This window comes from Schistocerca cancellata, chromosome 2, assembly GCF_023864275.1.
Source record: "Schistocerca cancellata isolate TAMUIC-IGC-003103 chromosome 2, iqSchCanc2.1, whole genome shotgun sequence".
Taxonomy (NCBI): Eukaryota; Metazoa; Arthropoda; class Insecta; order Orthoptera; family Acrididae; genus Schistocerca; species Schistocerca cancellata.
The window spans coordinates 989,608,475-989,625,745 of record NC_064627.1 but is presented as its reverse complement, the minus strand read 5'-3'; the positions used below and the strand labels follow the sequence as shown (position 1 = coordinate 989,625,745).

The following is a 17,271-nucleotide window of genomic DNA, read 5'->3' as shown; positions in this document are numbered from 1 at the left end:
TCAGCAGCATTACGCCTTGTGCTCGGTCGGCCACTACGGGGTCTATCGTCTAAACAACCCGTGGAACTTCGAAACCATTCTCGTCACAGCTGCATTTGTCAACGGACCTTTACCCGTTCGAATCCCCTTTACCCGTTCGAATCTCCTTCCTATGGCGATAGGATCGTGACGCTGAACTAGCACATTCCCCATTCTGATAATACAGCTTCGCTAAAAGCGCCTTTTCAGGTAACGTCAACTTGCTGAGACTGCTGGCGCATCTGATTCTCTCTCTCATTACAGCTCCTTTTATACACGATTGTCATGCGCAGTGACTGACGTTCTGGTGTCTAGCGCTCTCTGTCGGACATTTTGTGAACTTTTTTTTTGTTCTAATAAAATCCCATGTCATTCCAAGCACGTGTGTCAATTTATACCTCTCTATCTACATTTTTCCTTGGTTTATTAAGTTTTCAAATTTATACTGACTTTTTGATCACCCGGTATGTTCCCGAAATTTCATTACTCAACATTAATTAATTTTTGGTGTTGCGATTTTTTTTCGTCATTGTAGAGAAATTCATAGGCATGAGGAGACAGAGGCAGCGCTGACCTGTTCTGGAGGCGGGGACGGCCGTGGCGCCGGGACACGCCGCCCCCGGCGCGCGCCGCTCTTCGTCGGAGGAGTGGACGCTCGACGTGGCCGACAGCGGAGACTCGGCCGGCCGCAGGTGCGACGCCAGCGACCTGCCGCAAGGTAGGCTGCTCAGCGCCCGCACCACAGAGGCGTCGGTAGGGTCGGAAACGCAGGCACAGCGGACATGGCATTACAGAGAATTTAGATTTTCCTTCAAAACACTCAGAGCGTATCATTAATCTACACCGCTGACAAATAAATTAGCAACACCACGAAGAACATGAAATAACGAAATTTTAGGTATTTTGCGTACACAGTACAACAGGATAATAGGAAGAGTGGATGATTAAGTTGGTAGGTAATGTGGGGGGGTGTGGGGAGTGAAATAAAGTACACACAGATGCCACCTCTGGCAGCAACAATGGCGATAACCCAGCTGGGCATCAAGTCGAATCACAAGAATGACTATGTGAAAGATGGCTACACTGAGTCACAGCGCCAGAGATTGCGCCAAAGATTATTATTTCGCCGCCTCCACTGGCCCAGTAGGAGTTCAGAAGATGTGGAGAGCAGTCGTCGTTCTGTTGGGCGAGAGAGTAGACGATCTGAGTGTTGACTGAAATGTTGTACTGTTCGATTGGTGTAATGCAGGAGTCTCCAAACTTTTTAGTCCACGGGCCACATTGACTCCTCCACGAAGTCATAAGGGCCAAGATCTACCTAGAGGGATTAAAGCACCCTAGCACTCCATGATCAACGTAATGTAAGGCTAAAGGAAAGATGAAATCGCAAAAATCTAAGGTTGTGGGAATAGCTAGCACTGAAACGAACTACGACTTTTATTTAATTACATAATTTTGATTGGTGGACGTACCTGACCGAAATTCTGGCGTATTTTATTCTGGCGAATTTCACCGAGAAAAAAGTATGTCGCTGCACATTCTTCACGAAAGCGTCCTGCAAAATTAACTAAATCTCAAAATGATTGTTAGCAACACTATTACTGCAAGACGTAACAGAGGTAGAGTATGTCAACGCATTGTTATTTCAAGCGGCGCAACAATAAGTTGAGTTATGCAGTCTTGTGGCGAGTAGCAGAGCCAATGACGCGGTGTACTGGTCGCGATAGGCCTCGAAACTCAATTGTTGGCAGTGTGGCTACCACCTCAAATATTTGGCGGGCCGGATACGGGGGATGTCCGGCTAGCTAACGCGGTCCGGTTTGCCGACTCTCGCGGGCTGGTTTCGGCCCACGGGCCGTAGTTTGGAGACCACTGATCTATACCGCTGACAAATAAATTAGCAACACCACGAAGAACATGTAATAACAAAATTTTAGGTATTTTATGTACACAGTATAAAAGGATAATAGGAAGAGTGGATGATGAAGTTGGTAGGTAATGCTGGGGTGTGGCGTGTGAAATAAAGTACACACAGATGCCACCTCTGGCAGCAACAATGGCGATAACCCAGCTGGGCATCAAGTCGAATCACAAGAATGACTATGTGAAAGATGGCTACACTGAGTCACAGCGCCAGAGATTGCGCCAAAGATTATTATTTCGCCGCCTCCACTGGCCCAGTAGTAGTTCAGAGGATGTCGAGAGCAGTCGTTGTGCTGTTGGGCGAGAAAGTAGACGATCGGAGTGTTGACTGAAATCTTGTACTGTTCAGTTGGTGTAATGTATAGATGGAAGAAGATGCAACTGTCAGAATATATTTGAGAAAGGAGATGGGCTTTTGATTTATGATGCTGGAGTAATGGAATATTTTCCTCAATATATAATGAGGTAAAAAGGTATTACAGTTTTCTTTAATAACAATCCCTCTTGCTTACAGGAACAGTCAACAAAGCATCTGGCTCGTGTTCATTTATTAGACTTGTAACTCTGGTTTCTATCTGCAATTATAGTATTTCTGGTTTTTCAATTACTTCATTGTAAATGGTGTTTAAAATATTTTGTCGTATTGAGAAAGAACCGAGCCAGATACATGTACGTTGAGTCACAATACCACACACAGAACAATTACATTTGTGCTTTGTTGTTTCGTAGCTTTTATAGGTGCAGGGGACTTAATTAATCAATTGTGTTAATGGAAATTCCTTGTCATTCTTTATTTTTATTTTATGCAGTCAGATTGCGTGCTAATAATAGTCAGGGCCAACCAGTTACGAGACTTTGTAACCGGTCACACAGCTAGTAAAATTATCACATTTATTCATTAATATTAGTTGTATCTTTTTAAATAAGCCCCCATGCATATCTCATTCCGTTGCTGAATGTCAGAATTCATCAGATTTAGTTGTAGCCGAGTGGTAGTGTTCCATTCTCTAGGCAGCACATGACCACATGTTTCCAGTGGGTCAAACATCTGGAGAACGTGCTGGTCAGAGAGACATTCGAACATCCTCCATGTCGAAGTTGGTCAGGACAGCAGAGCTAACATGCGGTCTTGCGTTATTTGGTTGAAAGATGTCATGTAGTATTTGACGATAATGTGCCACCACCGGCCTTAACAATTCTGAAATGTAATGGTTCCTGTACTATCTGCTACACAATCCACACGTGACCTTGTTGTGTACCTAATAGTGCGCTGTATTGGTTCAAATGGCTCTGAGCACTATGTGACTTAATATCTGAGGTCATTACTCCCCTAGAACTTAGAACTACTTAAACCTAACTAAACTAAAGACATCACACACATCCATGCCCGAGGCAGGATTCGAACCTGCGACCGTAGCGGTCGCACGGTTCCAAACTGAAGCGCCTAGAACCGCTCGGCCACCAGCGACCGGCAGCGTGTTGTATTCTTACAACATGTGCCGGTCTCGTACAGTGACGACAACATTACGTTTCACATTGTTCATTCTCCTCAGAGCCTCCACAAACGGATACGTTCATCATGGTGCTGTACACAAACAGGTATTCTTCTGAAAAGTCGACGTTGTGTCACTTTTGGAGCAATTGTTGTCACTGTGCTCATTACTATTGGCGTGCCCCTCTCCGCTACCATACCTTGAGCATCCATAATTATGGTTTGCGTGCTGACAGTTCCCTGCTCTAGACGTTGCACTATCCAAGCGGGTACTCAACTGGCTAAAAGCTAGCCCACTCCCAGACTCAGGGCGTGTCATGTGCTTCTTTGGATGTAAGATGCTGCGTGGCTGGGCGAACAGTATGTCCGTCCTTTCAGGCACTAGTCGGGGACTGAGATATAAGTGACGGTCAGTATGGTCCTTGAAAAGTCATTCATCCTATATTAGCGTGACAGTTGTGGGATCCCAAACAATGCGAGCAGCAATATCTCAGCCTTCCCCATGATCCCATATGTCATGATCCTGCTAGTGTCGATTTCCAGCATGTGTTGGCAGACTTTGTCCTTATTTCTCTGCGCGTAGTACTATGTTCTCCGAAAGAAGCAACGTACAAAAGAGGTATGTGAATGGGAAATCCACTCCATACAGAACGGAGATGACATTACTATTACCCAAGTTGTGCAGTTGAAATGAAATGTTAATGATTTGCATATTCAACGTGTATTACACTTCATGCCAATTTAACGTTTGTTGCATGCTATCTTTGTGGTGTTTATGTTTTAATGGCAGCAGTGTACTTCACAGCGGTGGTCGTTTTCTGCATTGTGAAAATGTTCGTTGAAGAAGTTCGTGCTCCGACCAGCCAGCGGTAGAGTGTCTGTATACTGTCTGATGAGGAACGTTACAAAAGAACTGTATGCTGCTGCCCTATATTCACGCTGAGTGCCTATTAATTGTACCGGCCAGCGCAAATAATCATATGCTCCCCGACGTGTACGAGCACAACTATACGCAGATGCATACAAACTGCTATTGTTGCAATAGTCATGGTTTCAGTCTATATACAGCAATAGTTTTTCCACTAAAGTTTTCATTTTACGTAAACTAAATAGACTGAATCAGTATGATAACTTTTTTTTGAGCGGTAAACAATATATATATATATGCCACGCTCTGTTATTGATCTGTATCGTTGCACTGATAAAAATGTTTCGTAAGAACGTAATTTTATTTGGTTTGAAATAAATGTCAAACACGGTAAATTCACATCATGCTGGTTTATTACAGTCTAAGCACATCCCATCATTTCCCTAAGCTGGATGGAATTAGTTACGTAAATTTCAGTCAAAGAGTCTGCAATAAGATGCTGATTTCACCAGTTGCTTTAACGAATTCTAAGTATTTTCTCACAATTCGATACCAATATTCACTTACTTTTTCGTTGTATTACAAACAGTCTATCACTTTTGGACAAAGTTCAGTCTTCCATTGACAATAATCAATTTAAGACAAATTTCGGTTCTTTTCCTAACTTGACTTAACGTAATGATATACTCAAAGTTGCTGATCTACCTATTTCAAGCTTAATGATTTCTAGCAGATCGCAAATCTCCAAAATGTAAGCCGGCCGGAGTGGTCGAGCGGTTCTAGGCGCTACAGTCTGGAACCGCGCGCCCGCTACGGTCGCAGGTTCGAATCCTGCCTCGGGCACGGTTGTGTGTGATGTTCCTAGCTTAGTTAGGTTTAAGTAGTTTACGTACAAGGGCACACGTTAAGTTACGACACGATCAAGCAAGCGCTAGAAGCACATTAACATTGTATAACTTTATCTTCTGTATTCCGCGGTGTCCTCAAAGAGTACTCACAAGGAGTATTCTTGGAGGTCACTTGTTCTACTCCGTGATCTCTAAGTACACTACTTTGCCATCTACTTTTACTTTAATTTGATACAAAAGGGATTCTATTTTACTTTCTTTTGCAAAAATACTAAGTTACTTTATCCTGGATTTCTTTTCTATTTCTTTTTACATTGTTTCTCTTCAGTATACTCGCTACTATTCAATTGATGCTACCACAGTGGGACATTGTTACCTTTTTTTATGGAATTTGCATCTTGGGTTTGGTGCTTGTATTGGGTTATGGATATTATTTTTATATTTTCATCTTTGCGTCCAAAGGAAGTGGCGTTACAATTACTGAAAGATTAATACGTTCTGCTGAATGTTCTGCTGAACATTTTTGGGAATTGTGTTTAAAAGAAAAACCTTCACAAGTTGATGGTCCTTCGCTTCCTCGAATCGAGGTATACCAAAGAAGTATGAAAACAACAAAGCCAGCTCACCGCACACTTTCAAAACCCCAAAGGAATACTACAAAGCTATTTACATTGAAGTTTGTGAAACGGTGCAGTCTTACATTATTGAGCGGTTTGCTTCAACTGGACTCACACAGGTCATTGCAGTTGAACAAAAGTGCTTGCTTTTTGTAAACAGAGGTGAAACAAATTTGGAAAAATAAACTGAGTTGTTCAAAAATGACCTAGACATTGAGAGACTGCGGTTACACTTGAATATGTTAGACAATAAAAAACAACTTGACTTAAAAGACATGCGTCATGTGAGAAAGTACATCACACAAGAGCCTGCAGTTGGAGAAATATTATGTGAAGTAGTGAAGTGCATTAAGCTTCTCCAAGTAGTTCCAATCACGACAGCAACAGCAGAAAGGTCATTTAGCGCCCTTAGACGTCTGAAGTCATATCTCCGATCAACAGTGGGACAGAAGAGCGATTGGCTCTTCTTCATGCCCACCGATATGTTTTGGATGAATTGAATATCCGACCAGTCATTAACGAGTTCATATTCAGTAATAGGTCGACATTTACACCTTTCTAAAGACACTCTAGCCCTAATAATGGCATTTAGAGTAATATTTAAAAATCTTAAAAATAGAGAATTAAATACATACATAATGTCGAATTTTCAGTTTCGAAATATTAGTACTAGTTTAGTACTCTATTACTATATTACTATAGTACTGTATTACTTATTTTCAAGTACTTAAATATTTTTAGGGTGTAAGACCCAATTAAAGCCCGCTATTTACATACTTTTTGACTGAAAGTATTAGGCATACTGTATTAACTTTATTAACTGTATTAAACCATTAACTTTGTGATATTGTTTTATTTATTCAAAGTAAGCTTAAATTAGCTATTTCACTTATTAATCAAAGTGCTATTACTGTGCGACAGCAATATTATATGTTTTATTCTTTTAATGATAGTTTAGGATTTATTTAAATATAATTTCAGTCTTTTCAGAGCTATATATTCTCTGCTCTGTAATAGTCTATAAGCACGATTATTACTGTAAATTAAATTAGCTTTTTACGAAAGTACTGCGCGTGTTTATGTTTTGTTTCTTTTTTCAAAGCCAAAAAATGTGTCAGGCTTGTCGAGTTTCCCGGAGTGTCGAGTTATCGAGAGTCCCGTTTTCGGGGTTCTAATGTTGATCATATGACTCTAACATGCTTAAAAAAACTTTAAAATTCACTATTTTGCACCTAAAATTTAGAAAATTTCCTGTGGCAAGACCCCCCAGTATGCCCCCCCCTCCTTAATATTTTTTATACGTCGGCTCCCACGTGTATGTTACAGAAAAGACACCTCGTGAGCTAAGAATTAGTGTACGTGCACTACGGTAGAATGCAGTTCAGTATGGATAGGTTTACTGATAAAGAGTTGGTGAATACCAAATGCTTCTCATGTGTGGGTTCACTGAATGCAACGGAAGACCAACATGACAAAGCTGTTCCCACAGCGACGGTAAACATATCACCGTACTTTCGCATGCATGCGAGGGTTCTTTCAGAATCGTCTGTTTTGTACTGTACGTCTTGTTGATCGCGTATTACAGTCATATTGTTGTGCAGATAAATTCACAAAAAACAAAGTTGGGTAACAAGCCGAATAACTCATGTTTACATTATTACTCTGCAAGGGGGCACTGAAGACTACCGGTCCTTTATAACAAAATTCTCAGAAAAATCTTAGGACAACTTCCGAAATTTTGTCGATGGAGTTCGTGCATAAACGTATGTTGTATTATGGTAATCAATTTTCAGTCCAATTTTTGGAAGACACGATACAGAATCCGGATTGGAATAGCGAAAATTACACTATGTGCTCCACGCTTTTGGTGAGAGTTCTGGATGCTCCCTTCAATGACAGTACGATGGTTCCTTTCGCGAGAAACTGTGTCAATGATCTCAAGACCTAACAATGACAAAGGAGATACACAAAGACAATATAGAACGAACGTAAAATACCAAAGACAGCCCGTGTTTGTGGAGGAACTCACTCTACTATAATACAATGCAACTTTTGAAGTTATGGTTGAGAATTGTATCAGGGTTTACGATGTTTCTGACTATGAGTTTAGCTAATTTTATCGCTCACTGGAAACGAAAGGTTGTATATTTCCTACGGTTTTTAAAATCAACATGCAAGAGAAACATTTGCCATTGTATCACTTATTATGATAATTTAAAACAGCACAGGGTGTAAGTTGAGAGAACGTTATTTGGAGAAGAGGGGTTCCCTCGCTGGCGTGCTCATGGTGAAAGCTGAAATGTTCACGCTAAATTGCCTCACACGTTCTCTCATTTTCATTAAAATTCAATTTAACACCCCATCCCCTCCCCCCTGATGCTGTTTCAGTGTGTTTTAGCTGTATAAACACAACACGAGTCAGCATGAAAGAAAAAAAGTGATGGATAGGGTAGTGACCTGAAACTGGCAGAATATTTACTTTCCGTGGCTGCATTAAGAAAGCCTTACGAGACGGGTGCATTAAATCAGAGCACGTTTTACTCATTCTATGACTTAAAACTTTCATCATTAGTGGCTCATTAAAAAGTCACGGACTGATACACTGCCGTACGCGTTCGGACACCATGTGTGCTTTAGGATAATTTCTGACTTTCTCGTGTCTTTCAACGCATATGGTGTTTTCGTGTACGTATTTAGTAGACACGTGTGCGTACCCGAGCTCCATATGCGTGCACGACGTGTGCGTGTGTGTGTGTATGTGTGTGTGTGTGTGTGTGTGTGTGTGGGTGGGTGGGTGGGTGGGTGGGTGGGCGTGTGGGTGGATGTGAGAGAGATAGAGAGAGAGAGAGAGAGAGAACGAGAAAGAGGGAAAGAGAGAGAATCGATACCGGGAAGTAATTCTCCGAACGATAATCAGGAAAGTTAGCGCCATTCTGTATTCTCAGTAGTTCTAAGTGTGTTGGACAGCCAGAAGGCTCCAACGTTGCTACTCGTTACGGGGGCCTCACGGAGCGACGGCCTGCCAAGCTTGGCTGCCACTACACAACCTCCAGAAATAAAATCCTGCTTGTTTCCAAGTTACTGCGTTTGAAGACCGGTTGTCGTTTTCACTTAACGCTTTATTTTTTTAACAATCCCCCTAGTTGTCTGTGTCAGGTGTCGACAGCAGACTTTGTTTCTCGCTGTTTGGACTCCTATTGGTACTCACTGCGTGCAGCCCTAGCAATGTTTTCTGGCGCCGTTAAACAATAAATCACTAAACGGAAATGCAAACGTAACAGGACTATGGTAAAACGCAAGAACAGTGATAAAGAGAATGCTATAAAGTATCCGCTACGAAAAAAAGTACTCATAGGCAGTTATCCATCAACAGAGAGAAAAAGACAAGCTTTAAGATTTTTTTTGACATGACTCAAGTTGACTAAATGACAGATCCCAGGTTTACTTGGCTAGATCCTCTGTACCTGTAGATTTAATTGTCCGCGGCTCTTCCTTTCTGTTACATCTTTAATACAGTACTGGCCATTAAAATTGCTACACCACCAAGGTGACGTGCTAAAGACGCGAAATTTAACCGACAGGAAGAAGGTGCTGTTATATACAAATGAGTAGCTTTTCAGAGCATTCACACAAGGTTGGCGCCGGTGGCGACACCTACAGCGTGCTGACATGAGGAAAGTTTCCAACCGATTTCTCATACACAAATAGCAGTTGACCGGCGTTGCCTGGTGAAACGTTGTTGTGATGCCTCGTGTAAGGAGGAAATGCGCACCATAACGTTTCTGACTTTGATATAAGTCGAATTGTAGCCTATCACGATTGCGGTTTATCGTATCGCGACATTGCTGCTCACGTTGGGCGAGATCCAATGACTGTTAGCAGAATATGGAATCGGTGGGTTCAGGAGGGTAATACGGAACGCCGTGCTGGATCCCAACGGCCTAGTATCACTAGCAGTCGAGATGACAGGCATCTTATCCGCATGGCTGTAACGGATCGTGCAGCCACGTCTCGATCCATGAGTCAACAAATGGGGACGTTTGCAAAACAACAACCATCTGCACTAACAGTTTGCAGCAGCATGGGCTATTAGCCTTTCTGGATACAGAAAATGTTCGACTGGTGCCCTGGCCAGCACATTCACCAGATCTTTCAGCTATTGAAAACGTCTGGTCAATGGTGGTCGAGCAACTGGCTCGTCACAATACGCCAGTCACTACTCTTGATGAACTGTGGTATCGTGTTGAAGCTGCATGGGCAGCTGTACCTATACACGCCATCCAAGCTCTGTTTGACTCAATGTCCAGGCGTATCAAGGCCAGAGGTGGTTGTTCTGGGTACTGGTTTCTCAGGATCTATGAACCCAAACTGGGTGAAAATGTAATCACATTTCAGTTTTAGTATAATATATTTGTCCAATGAATATCCGTTTATCATCTGCATTTATTCTTGGTGTAGCTATTTTAATGGTCAGTAGTGTATAATGAGCAAGTAGTAAGTCCCCTGCACCATATTGGTGGCCTCTTCGTACTTCATTTCATGCTTATAGATGACGCGTTCAGAGACGGCTGATGTGTTGGCTACTTTCCGGGTGTAACGCCTGTCTTGTTTATATTATTATTCAACAGTTCTTTGCCTTCTCCAGCATACGACCTGCCAGGGTATGCGGTATACCCGATTAGCCCTAGATTACCTTTTACAGAACATAGTTGACTTTTTAGTTATATCGGAGGTATCTCTATCCACACCCATCTGCATGCCACTGATTGAACTGTTTGCGGCTCTTAATTTCGATTACCTCCTGATCCAGAAATTCGTCATTTGCACCATATTGTTGGTGTCCACACCCAACTGTAGCACCCAACTGTCGCCGAACAATGCCTTGCAGGCGACAATTTTCGAGATCAGTATATCCAAGAACGCAATAGAAGTTATAGTTGCGGACAATTTAGTCAACAGGGACAGAGCTTTTAGCCCTGGTAAAGCATTGGATCTGGCACTTAGTTTGCTTCAGTCAAGTCGGGAAACATCTTATGCTCTCTGTCTGCTCATAGATAAAAGTCTATTAACGTAATATAACTGTAATCTCTTTGCTTAAAGCTTTTATGGCCTGTCTGTTGGTTTAGAATTTCTGTTGCTTGCTTTATTCTTTAACGGCGCCATGATACAATCGCTCTGACGGCACGAAACTTTCGTTGGAATCCAAATGACGAGCAACGAATTACTGTAACCATATCTAGTGCGTAGTAGAGAGTACGTCCCATTTAAGGCAGTCACCATTTAAATTGCCCAACGCATATACGGACTTCGAAAACCTCAGACATTTGGGTCAAACCGTTATCATTTTTCAGAACACATATACAGTCTGTCGACGATAAGTTGACCGTTTGCGTCGCGGGAAGGCGCGGTGCATGAAATCATCGACTGTTGGCGGCTTCTCATTGTACTCAAACTATGGCGTCTAACAATGCCTGGCGCTGGTTTTCTGATATAAAACGAATTAAACCACCTACGAGGCTATTATCATATAGTGATTTTTGAACTTTGATTTTAAAAATCTGTTTATTTCCTATCAATAGAATATTTCCAGACACGAAAAAATCCGGGTTTACCGCGTTCAGTTGTGTAAAAATATCTGGACGGCCCCGAACGCTCTCAAAACTAGGACAAATCCTGGAAATCCCGGAGACATGGCAGCTCTAGTTCCATTGTACCAGTTGTTAAGGCTTTCTCCCGTTTCAATCACGTATGCAGCGCGGAAAGAGTAATTGTTTAAATGCGCCTATACCTGCTGTAATTAGTCTAATATAGTCTTCGCCAATCCCCTGGAAACAATACGTATGGGACTATAATATATTCGTAGCGTCATCACTTAAACCTGATTCTCGGAACTTTCTAACTAGGTTTTTACGGGATAGTATAGGTCATCATAGAGCAGGTAAATCACCTTTCGGAGAATTGTCCATACAAATTAATGGCATAAAAGTATGATGATGCAGCAATCACGAGTGATTCGTCACGCGGGGTGCAGGCTCTTGTGAAGAAAAACCTTCACAATGCTTCACAAGCCTACATTGATTGTTATGCGCACCAGCTGAATCTGATGATTCTTAAAGTCGTTTCGTTTAAAAAACACGCGAAATATGTTAATTGTAAGATGACTGAGTCTCATCGTGTCATCTGAGGGCTAGTTCCAACGCACCACAGAAACGAACACAATTAGTAATTAGATTTAGTATGGACCTATTATTTGGCTGTCTAATTCCATGGACCATCTGTACACACAGTCTAATTGGGTAGCTATATTTACATTGCCTAGACTTGCCAGATTCAAAAAGAAGTTCGTGTTTCCGAATTTTGTCATGGAGGGGTAGAAGTCACACTCCACGTTTAGCCCACGACAGTTCAACTAATTAACAAGGAAAACACAATAAGGCGTTTTCCAAATCACAAGCACAGAGGGATTTATGCTTGTTGTGACAGTTCGGAGTTAAATTTTCTATTGAATTGACGACCTTTAGTAGAGTCTTGAGTTATAATTTTTGTTCAGATTTACTTAAATTGACAGGTTCAGAGAGCAAGGATATTACCTAACTCATTATTGCATTCATTTACTTGTTGCCTCAAAATTCTCTGTAGCAGACACTAAAACAATGGACACAAGACAAAGGAAATAGTCATTGGTTGGCGAGCCGCTGAGACGTTCGCTCTGTCGGGCCTAAGGCACTGACTACTTTATATCATTTTGGCACTGTTTAGACCAGAGTTTTCATACTTTCGTATTTTTGGGCCGCAGTCATGTAATTTGCTGTCTTAAAGGGAGGGAGTCTTCAATTTATATCTCCTAATTTATAGTTTATTTCTAGTGGATTAAAGCGGACGGCTCCGGTCTTCGCCCAACGACCTAGGGAAGCCGCAAAAAACACCGATCTGTGCTGCTGGGGCCGGCCGGAGTGGCCGTGCGGTTCTGGGCGCTTCAGTCTGGATCCGAGCGACCGCTACGGTCGCAGTTTCGAATCCTGCCTCGGGCATGGATGTGTGTGATGTCCTTATGTTAGTTAGGTTTAATTTGTTCTAAGTTCTAGGCGACTGATGACCTCAGAAGTTAGGTCGCATAGTGCTCAGAGCCATTTGAACCATTTTGTGCTGCTGGTGTTGCCATCGTCGGTTGTTACTTTCACCATAGCGTCGCAAATTGCTGCCGCTAACTGTCGCACCATTTCAGGAGATACGAATTCCTTGACGTGGTTTTGCAGCTCGCTTCCACGCGACCTGTCACCTTCGCGGCGTGGCAATTACTGTTCCGGTTGCTCCTGGCTTCCCCCTCCCCTCTCTGGTGGCTCGAGTGGGTTGTTTATATACCAAAGGTCCGTATATGAGACCAGTGTTGCCAGGCCTTGCTTCCGCCCCTGCCCCCTCTCCCTTCCCCCCACCCACTCGCCCAACCCTGACTCTCAGGTCCACGTCTGCAAGCGCAGTATAACCGAGTAGTCGCCGCTACGTTTTCGTCCCACTTGGCTGCTTTCGGCGGCACTTAGAGGCCGAGAATTTAAAAAGAGATAAATGGCGCTTTACTTCTTCTCTTATATAGAAGGGTCAGAAAGCAAAGACAGCTTAACAAAAGTATTCCTGGGGTACCGCAAACGTGGCAAACCCATACAGCAGCCGACCTGACCAATGCCAATGAAGATACTAAACAGTTAAACTTCGCAGGAGGCAGCACATTATGGTGTCCGCACATCACGCATTTTCTGTCGAGGGCGAACCTACACAAAGCAGCAGCGCTCAAAACTGTCTTAATGTGTTAATGAGCTCTTTCGGAGAACCGCGACCATTATTCAGGCAGTGATCAAGGGTATGGCAAGAAAATATTTTCGCGTTTGTGTTACAATCTTCACGAATGTTTTGCAGAGTTCCACGCGAACTGCAAAGCCTCATATTAACAGAAACATTAGCGTATGGCAATAACTACGAGAAGTATAGAAGATGTTGGGGAGCTCCTCAGCCAAACAACCTGAAAATGTCGTTCGGCAGTTTTGAAATGCTTGCCCTAGGCTAGCACTAAGACGTGTAACACGTTTCTACTTCAATCCGTGGTTTTTGATATCGAAGTTTTTGTCACATCCCAGAGCTAGACTTGTGTATCTGTCACATACAGGGTTATTACAAATGATTGAAGCGATTTCACAGCTCTACAATAACTTTATTATTTGAGATATTTTCACAATGCTTTGCACACACATACAAAAACTCAAAAAGTTTTTTAGGCATTCACAAATGTTCGATATGTGCCCCTTTAGTGATTCGGCAGACATCAAGCCAATAATCAAGTTCCTCCCACACTCGGCGCAGCATGTCCCCATCAATGAGTTCGAAAGCATTGTTGATGCGAGCTCGCAGTTCTGGCACGTTTCTCGGTAGAGGAGGTTTAAACACTGAATCTTTCACTTCACTATGCGTGAAACTTACCCGCACGCGTTCAACCGTTTCTTCGCTCACTGCAGGACGACCCGTTGATTTCCCCTTACAGAGGCATCCAGAAGCTTTAAACTGCGCATACCATCGCCGAATGGAGTTAGCAGTTGGTGGATCGTTGTTGAACTTCGTCCTGAAGTGTCGTTGCACTGTTATGACTGACTGATGTGAGTGCATTTCAAGCACAACATACGCTTTCTCGGCTCCTGTCGCCATATTGTCTCACTGCGCTCTCGAGCGCTCTGGCGGCAGAAACCTGAAGTGCGGCTTCAGCCGAACAAAACTTTATGAGTTTTTCTACGTATCTGTAGTGTGTCGTGACCATATGTCAATGAATGGAGCTACAGTGAATTTATGTAATCGCTTCAATCATTTGTAATAGCCCTGTATTTGCACTTGAGGAGAGACGCATACGAATATTACTCACACTAAACAAGGATATGTATACGAGCAACTGACGACAGTGTAAGACGTTGTGGTCTCCTGACCTTCATTGCTTACATATTACGCCCTCACAATCATGTTCCGCACATCAAGATGCTTCTTTCGAACCCAAACTAGAAAAGATAAAGTCAATGTTGTATGAATTCATGTAAACGATATACAATTGACAAGTGAGCGCACCGTGGTTGAAATGCTCGAGACTGGCGTGCACACATACATTCCAGACACCCCGGTCACAGAGGCTTTTAGTTCGGGAGAGAGGCCGCACGCCGGCCGCGGTGGCCGTGCGGTTCTGGCGCTGCAGTCCGGAACCGCGGGACTGCTACGGTCGCAGGTTCGAATCCTGCCTCGGGCATGGGTGTGTGTGATGTCCTTAGGTGAGTTAGGTTTAAGTAGTTCTAAGTTCTAGGGGACTTATGACCTAAGATGTTGAGTCCCTTAGTGCTCAGAGCCATTTTTTGAGAGGCCGCACAACAGGACGCCAGGACCCAGCCCATGTCGGCCGGTGACCACCTGTGTAGCAGACAGCGTGGGCCCTAGTGAAAATGGGGAAAGACCCCGTGTTCGGCTTAAAAGCAAATTCCGCTACATTGTGTGGGAGCGGCCAGCCTACGCATTCTTTACACATAGCACGCAGTTTCAGAGATTTTCTCAGGGAGACAGCAAACGCCAAAGCTACAAGCTTCCGGATTGGTCGCCTTAAACGAAACGTCATTCTCCCGTTTTAGAAGAGCAATTCTGATTGTCAGACGATATTTCTGACGCCTTGAGCCGAAGGAATAATGGAAGAGACCGAAAGATATACCCCTTCACGTCTGGCGTGGAGAGGGGCCGTTCCGTTGTCGCTCTTGGAGCGAGAACACGTAACGACAGCGGGCGCGGTCGTACGTGTACTCGAAAGACCACTTCACTGGGAGAGCACCTCTGTCGAGAGCAAATCAAAGGGCGGCTCTATATTGAGTCCTTGCGATTAAGCATTGTTCACTGGCCGACACACTTATTGTGCGGTGTGAACGGACAGAGTTATAGTTAAACGCCTGCGAGCGAATTTTGAGTGGCATCGCGGTGGACTGGTTATCTGACCGGTGTACCAAGCCAATTGTTAGACTAGGGGCGAATAGGAATCCTTGACTTGATCATAGGGAGAGTTTGATTGGCGAAGGTCAATCCAGATAGAACGAGAGTTATCTTATTTGTCAGCAGCGAGTGGCGCAGACAGCAGTCATCGCAGCTTATGGTATTGTGCGCTACAGCCATTGCGAGCCCCATATTTCCTCCACAAAAGTACACTTCACTGCATTTCACACGCTACAGCCTCGACCGCACCTATCAACATTCTAAAGGATAATTATTCAAGTTGAGTAGGCGCGCCTCTCAGCCATTCTGCCAAGGCAACAAGCATCTTAAACTTTGTTTAGAAATTTCATTAGCGAATCCTATCCTTGAAAGGTAACTTCACATTCCGAAAAGAACGAGGATATAACTTGTTCAATTCATAACTAAAAGTGCCATTGTGATTTCTCAGAATTTTTGCAAAATAAATAATAACTTTCGTTAGTTTCATGTTTCTCTTACACTAACTAGCACTACTCCAGTACCCAAGTATCCCACTAGTTACGTAAGAAATTTTGTGAATTTTTGTGTCACTTCCATACAGCGGACGACTCCAGAAGATACACTCCTGGAAATGGAAAAAAGAACACATTGACACCGGTGTGTCAGACCCACCATACTTGCTCCGGACACTGCGAGAGGGCTGTACAAGCAATGATCACACGCATGGCACAGCGGACACACCAGGAACCGCGGTGTTGGCCGTCGAATGGCGCTAGCTGCGCAGCATTTGTGCACCGCCGCCGTCAGTGTCAGCCAGTTTGCCGTGGCATACGGAGCTCCATCGCAGTCTTTAACACTGGTAGCATGCCGCGACAGCGTGGACGTGAACCGTATGTGCAGTTGACGGACTTTGAGCGAGGGCGTATAGTGGGCATGCGGGAGGCCGGGTGGACGTACCGCCGAATTGCTCAACACGTGGGGCGTGAGGTCTCCACAGTACATCGATGTTGTCGCCAGTGGTCGGCGGAAGGTGCACGTGCCCGTCGACCTGGGACCGGACCGCAGCGACGCACGGATGCACGCCAAGACCGTAGGATCCTACGCAGTGCCGTAGGGGACCGCACCGCCACTTCCCAGCAAATTAGGGACACTGTTGCTCCTGGGGTATCGGCGAGGACCATTCGCAACCGTCTCCATGAAGCTGGGCTACGGTCCCGCACACCGTTAGGCCGTCTTCCGCTCACGCCCCAACATCGTGCAGCCCGCCTCCAGTGGTGTCGCGACAGGCGTGAATGGAGGGACGAATGGAGACGTGTCGTCTTCAGCGATGAGAGTCGCTTCTGCCTTGGTGCCAATGATGGTCGTATGCGTGTTTGGCGCCGTGCAGGTGAGCGCCACAATCAGGACTGCATACGACCGAGGCACACAGGGCCAACACCCGGCATCATGGTGTGGGGAGCGATCTCCTACACTGGCCGTACACCACTGGTGATCGTCGAGGGGACACTGAATAGTGCACGGTACATCCAA

At 44.1% G+C, this 17,271-nt stretch overlaps 1 protein-coding gene across 1 annotated transcript in view; it reads right to left on the bottom strand.

Annotated features, from left to right (window-relative positions):
• Positions 1–17,271, bottom strand: part of LOC126160360 (cyclic nucleotide-gated cation channel alpha-3) — a 638,264-nt gene that overhangs the window by 36,561 nt on the left and 584,432 nt on the right. Inside the window, exon 9 of the mRNA XM_049916902.1 lies at positions 593–741. Coding sequence (XP_049772859.1) covers positions 593–741 — 149 coding nt within the window. The remainder of the gene's footprint in view (positions 1–592; positions 742–17,271) is intronic.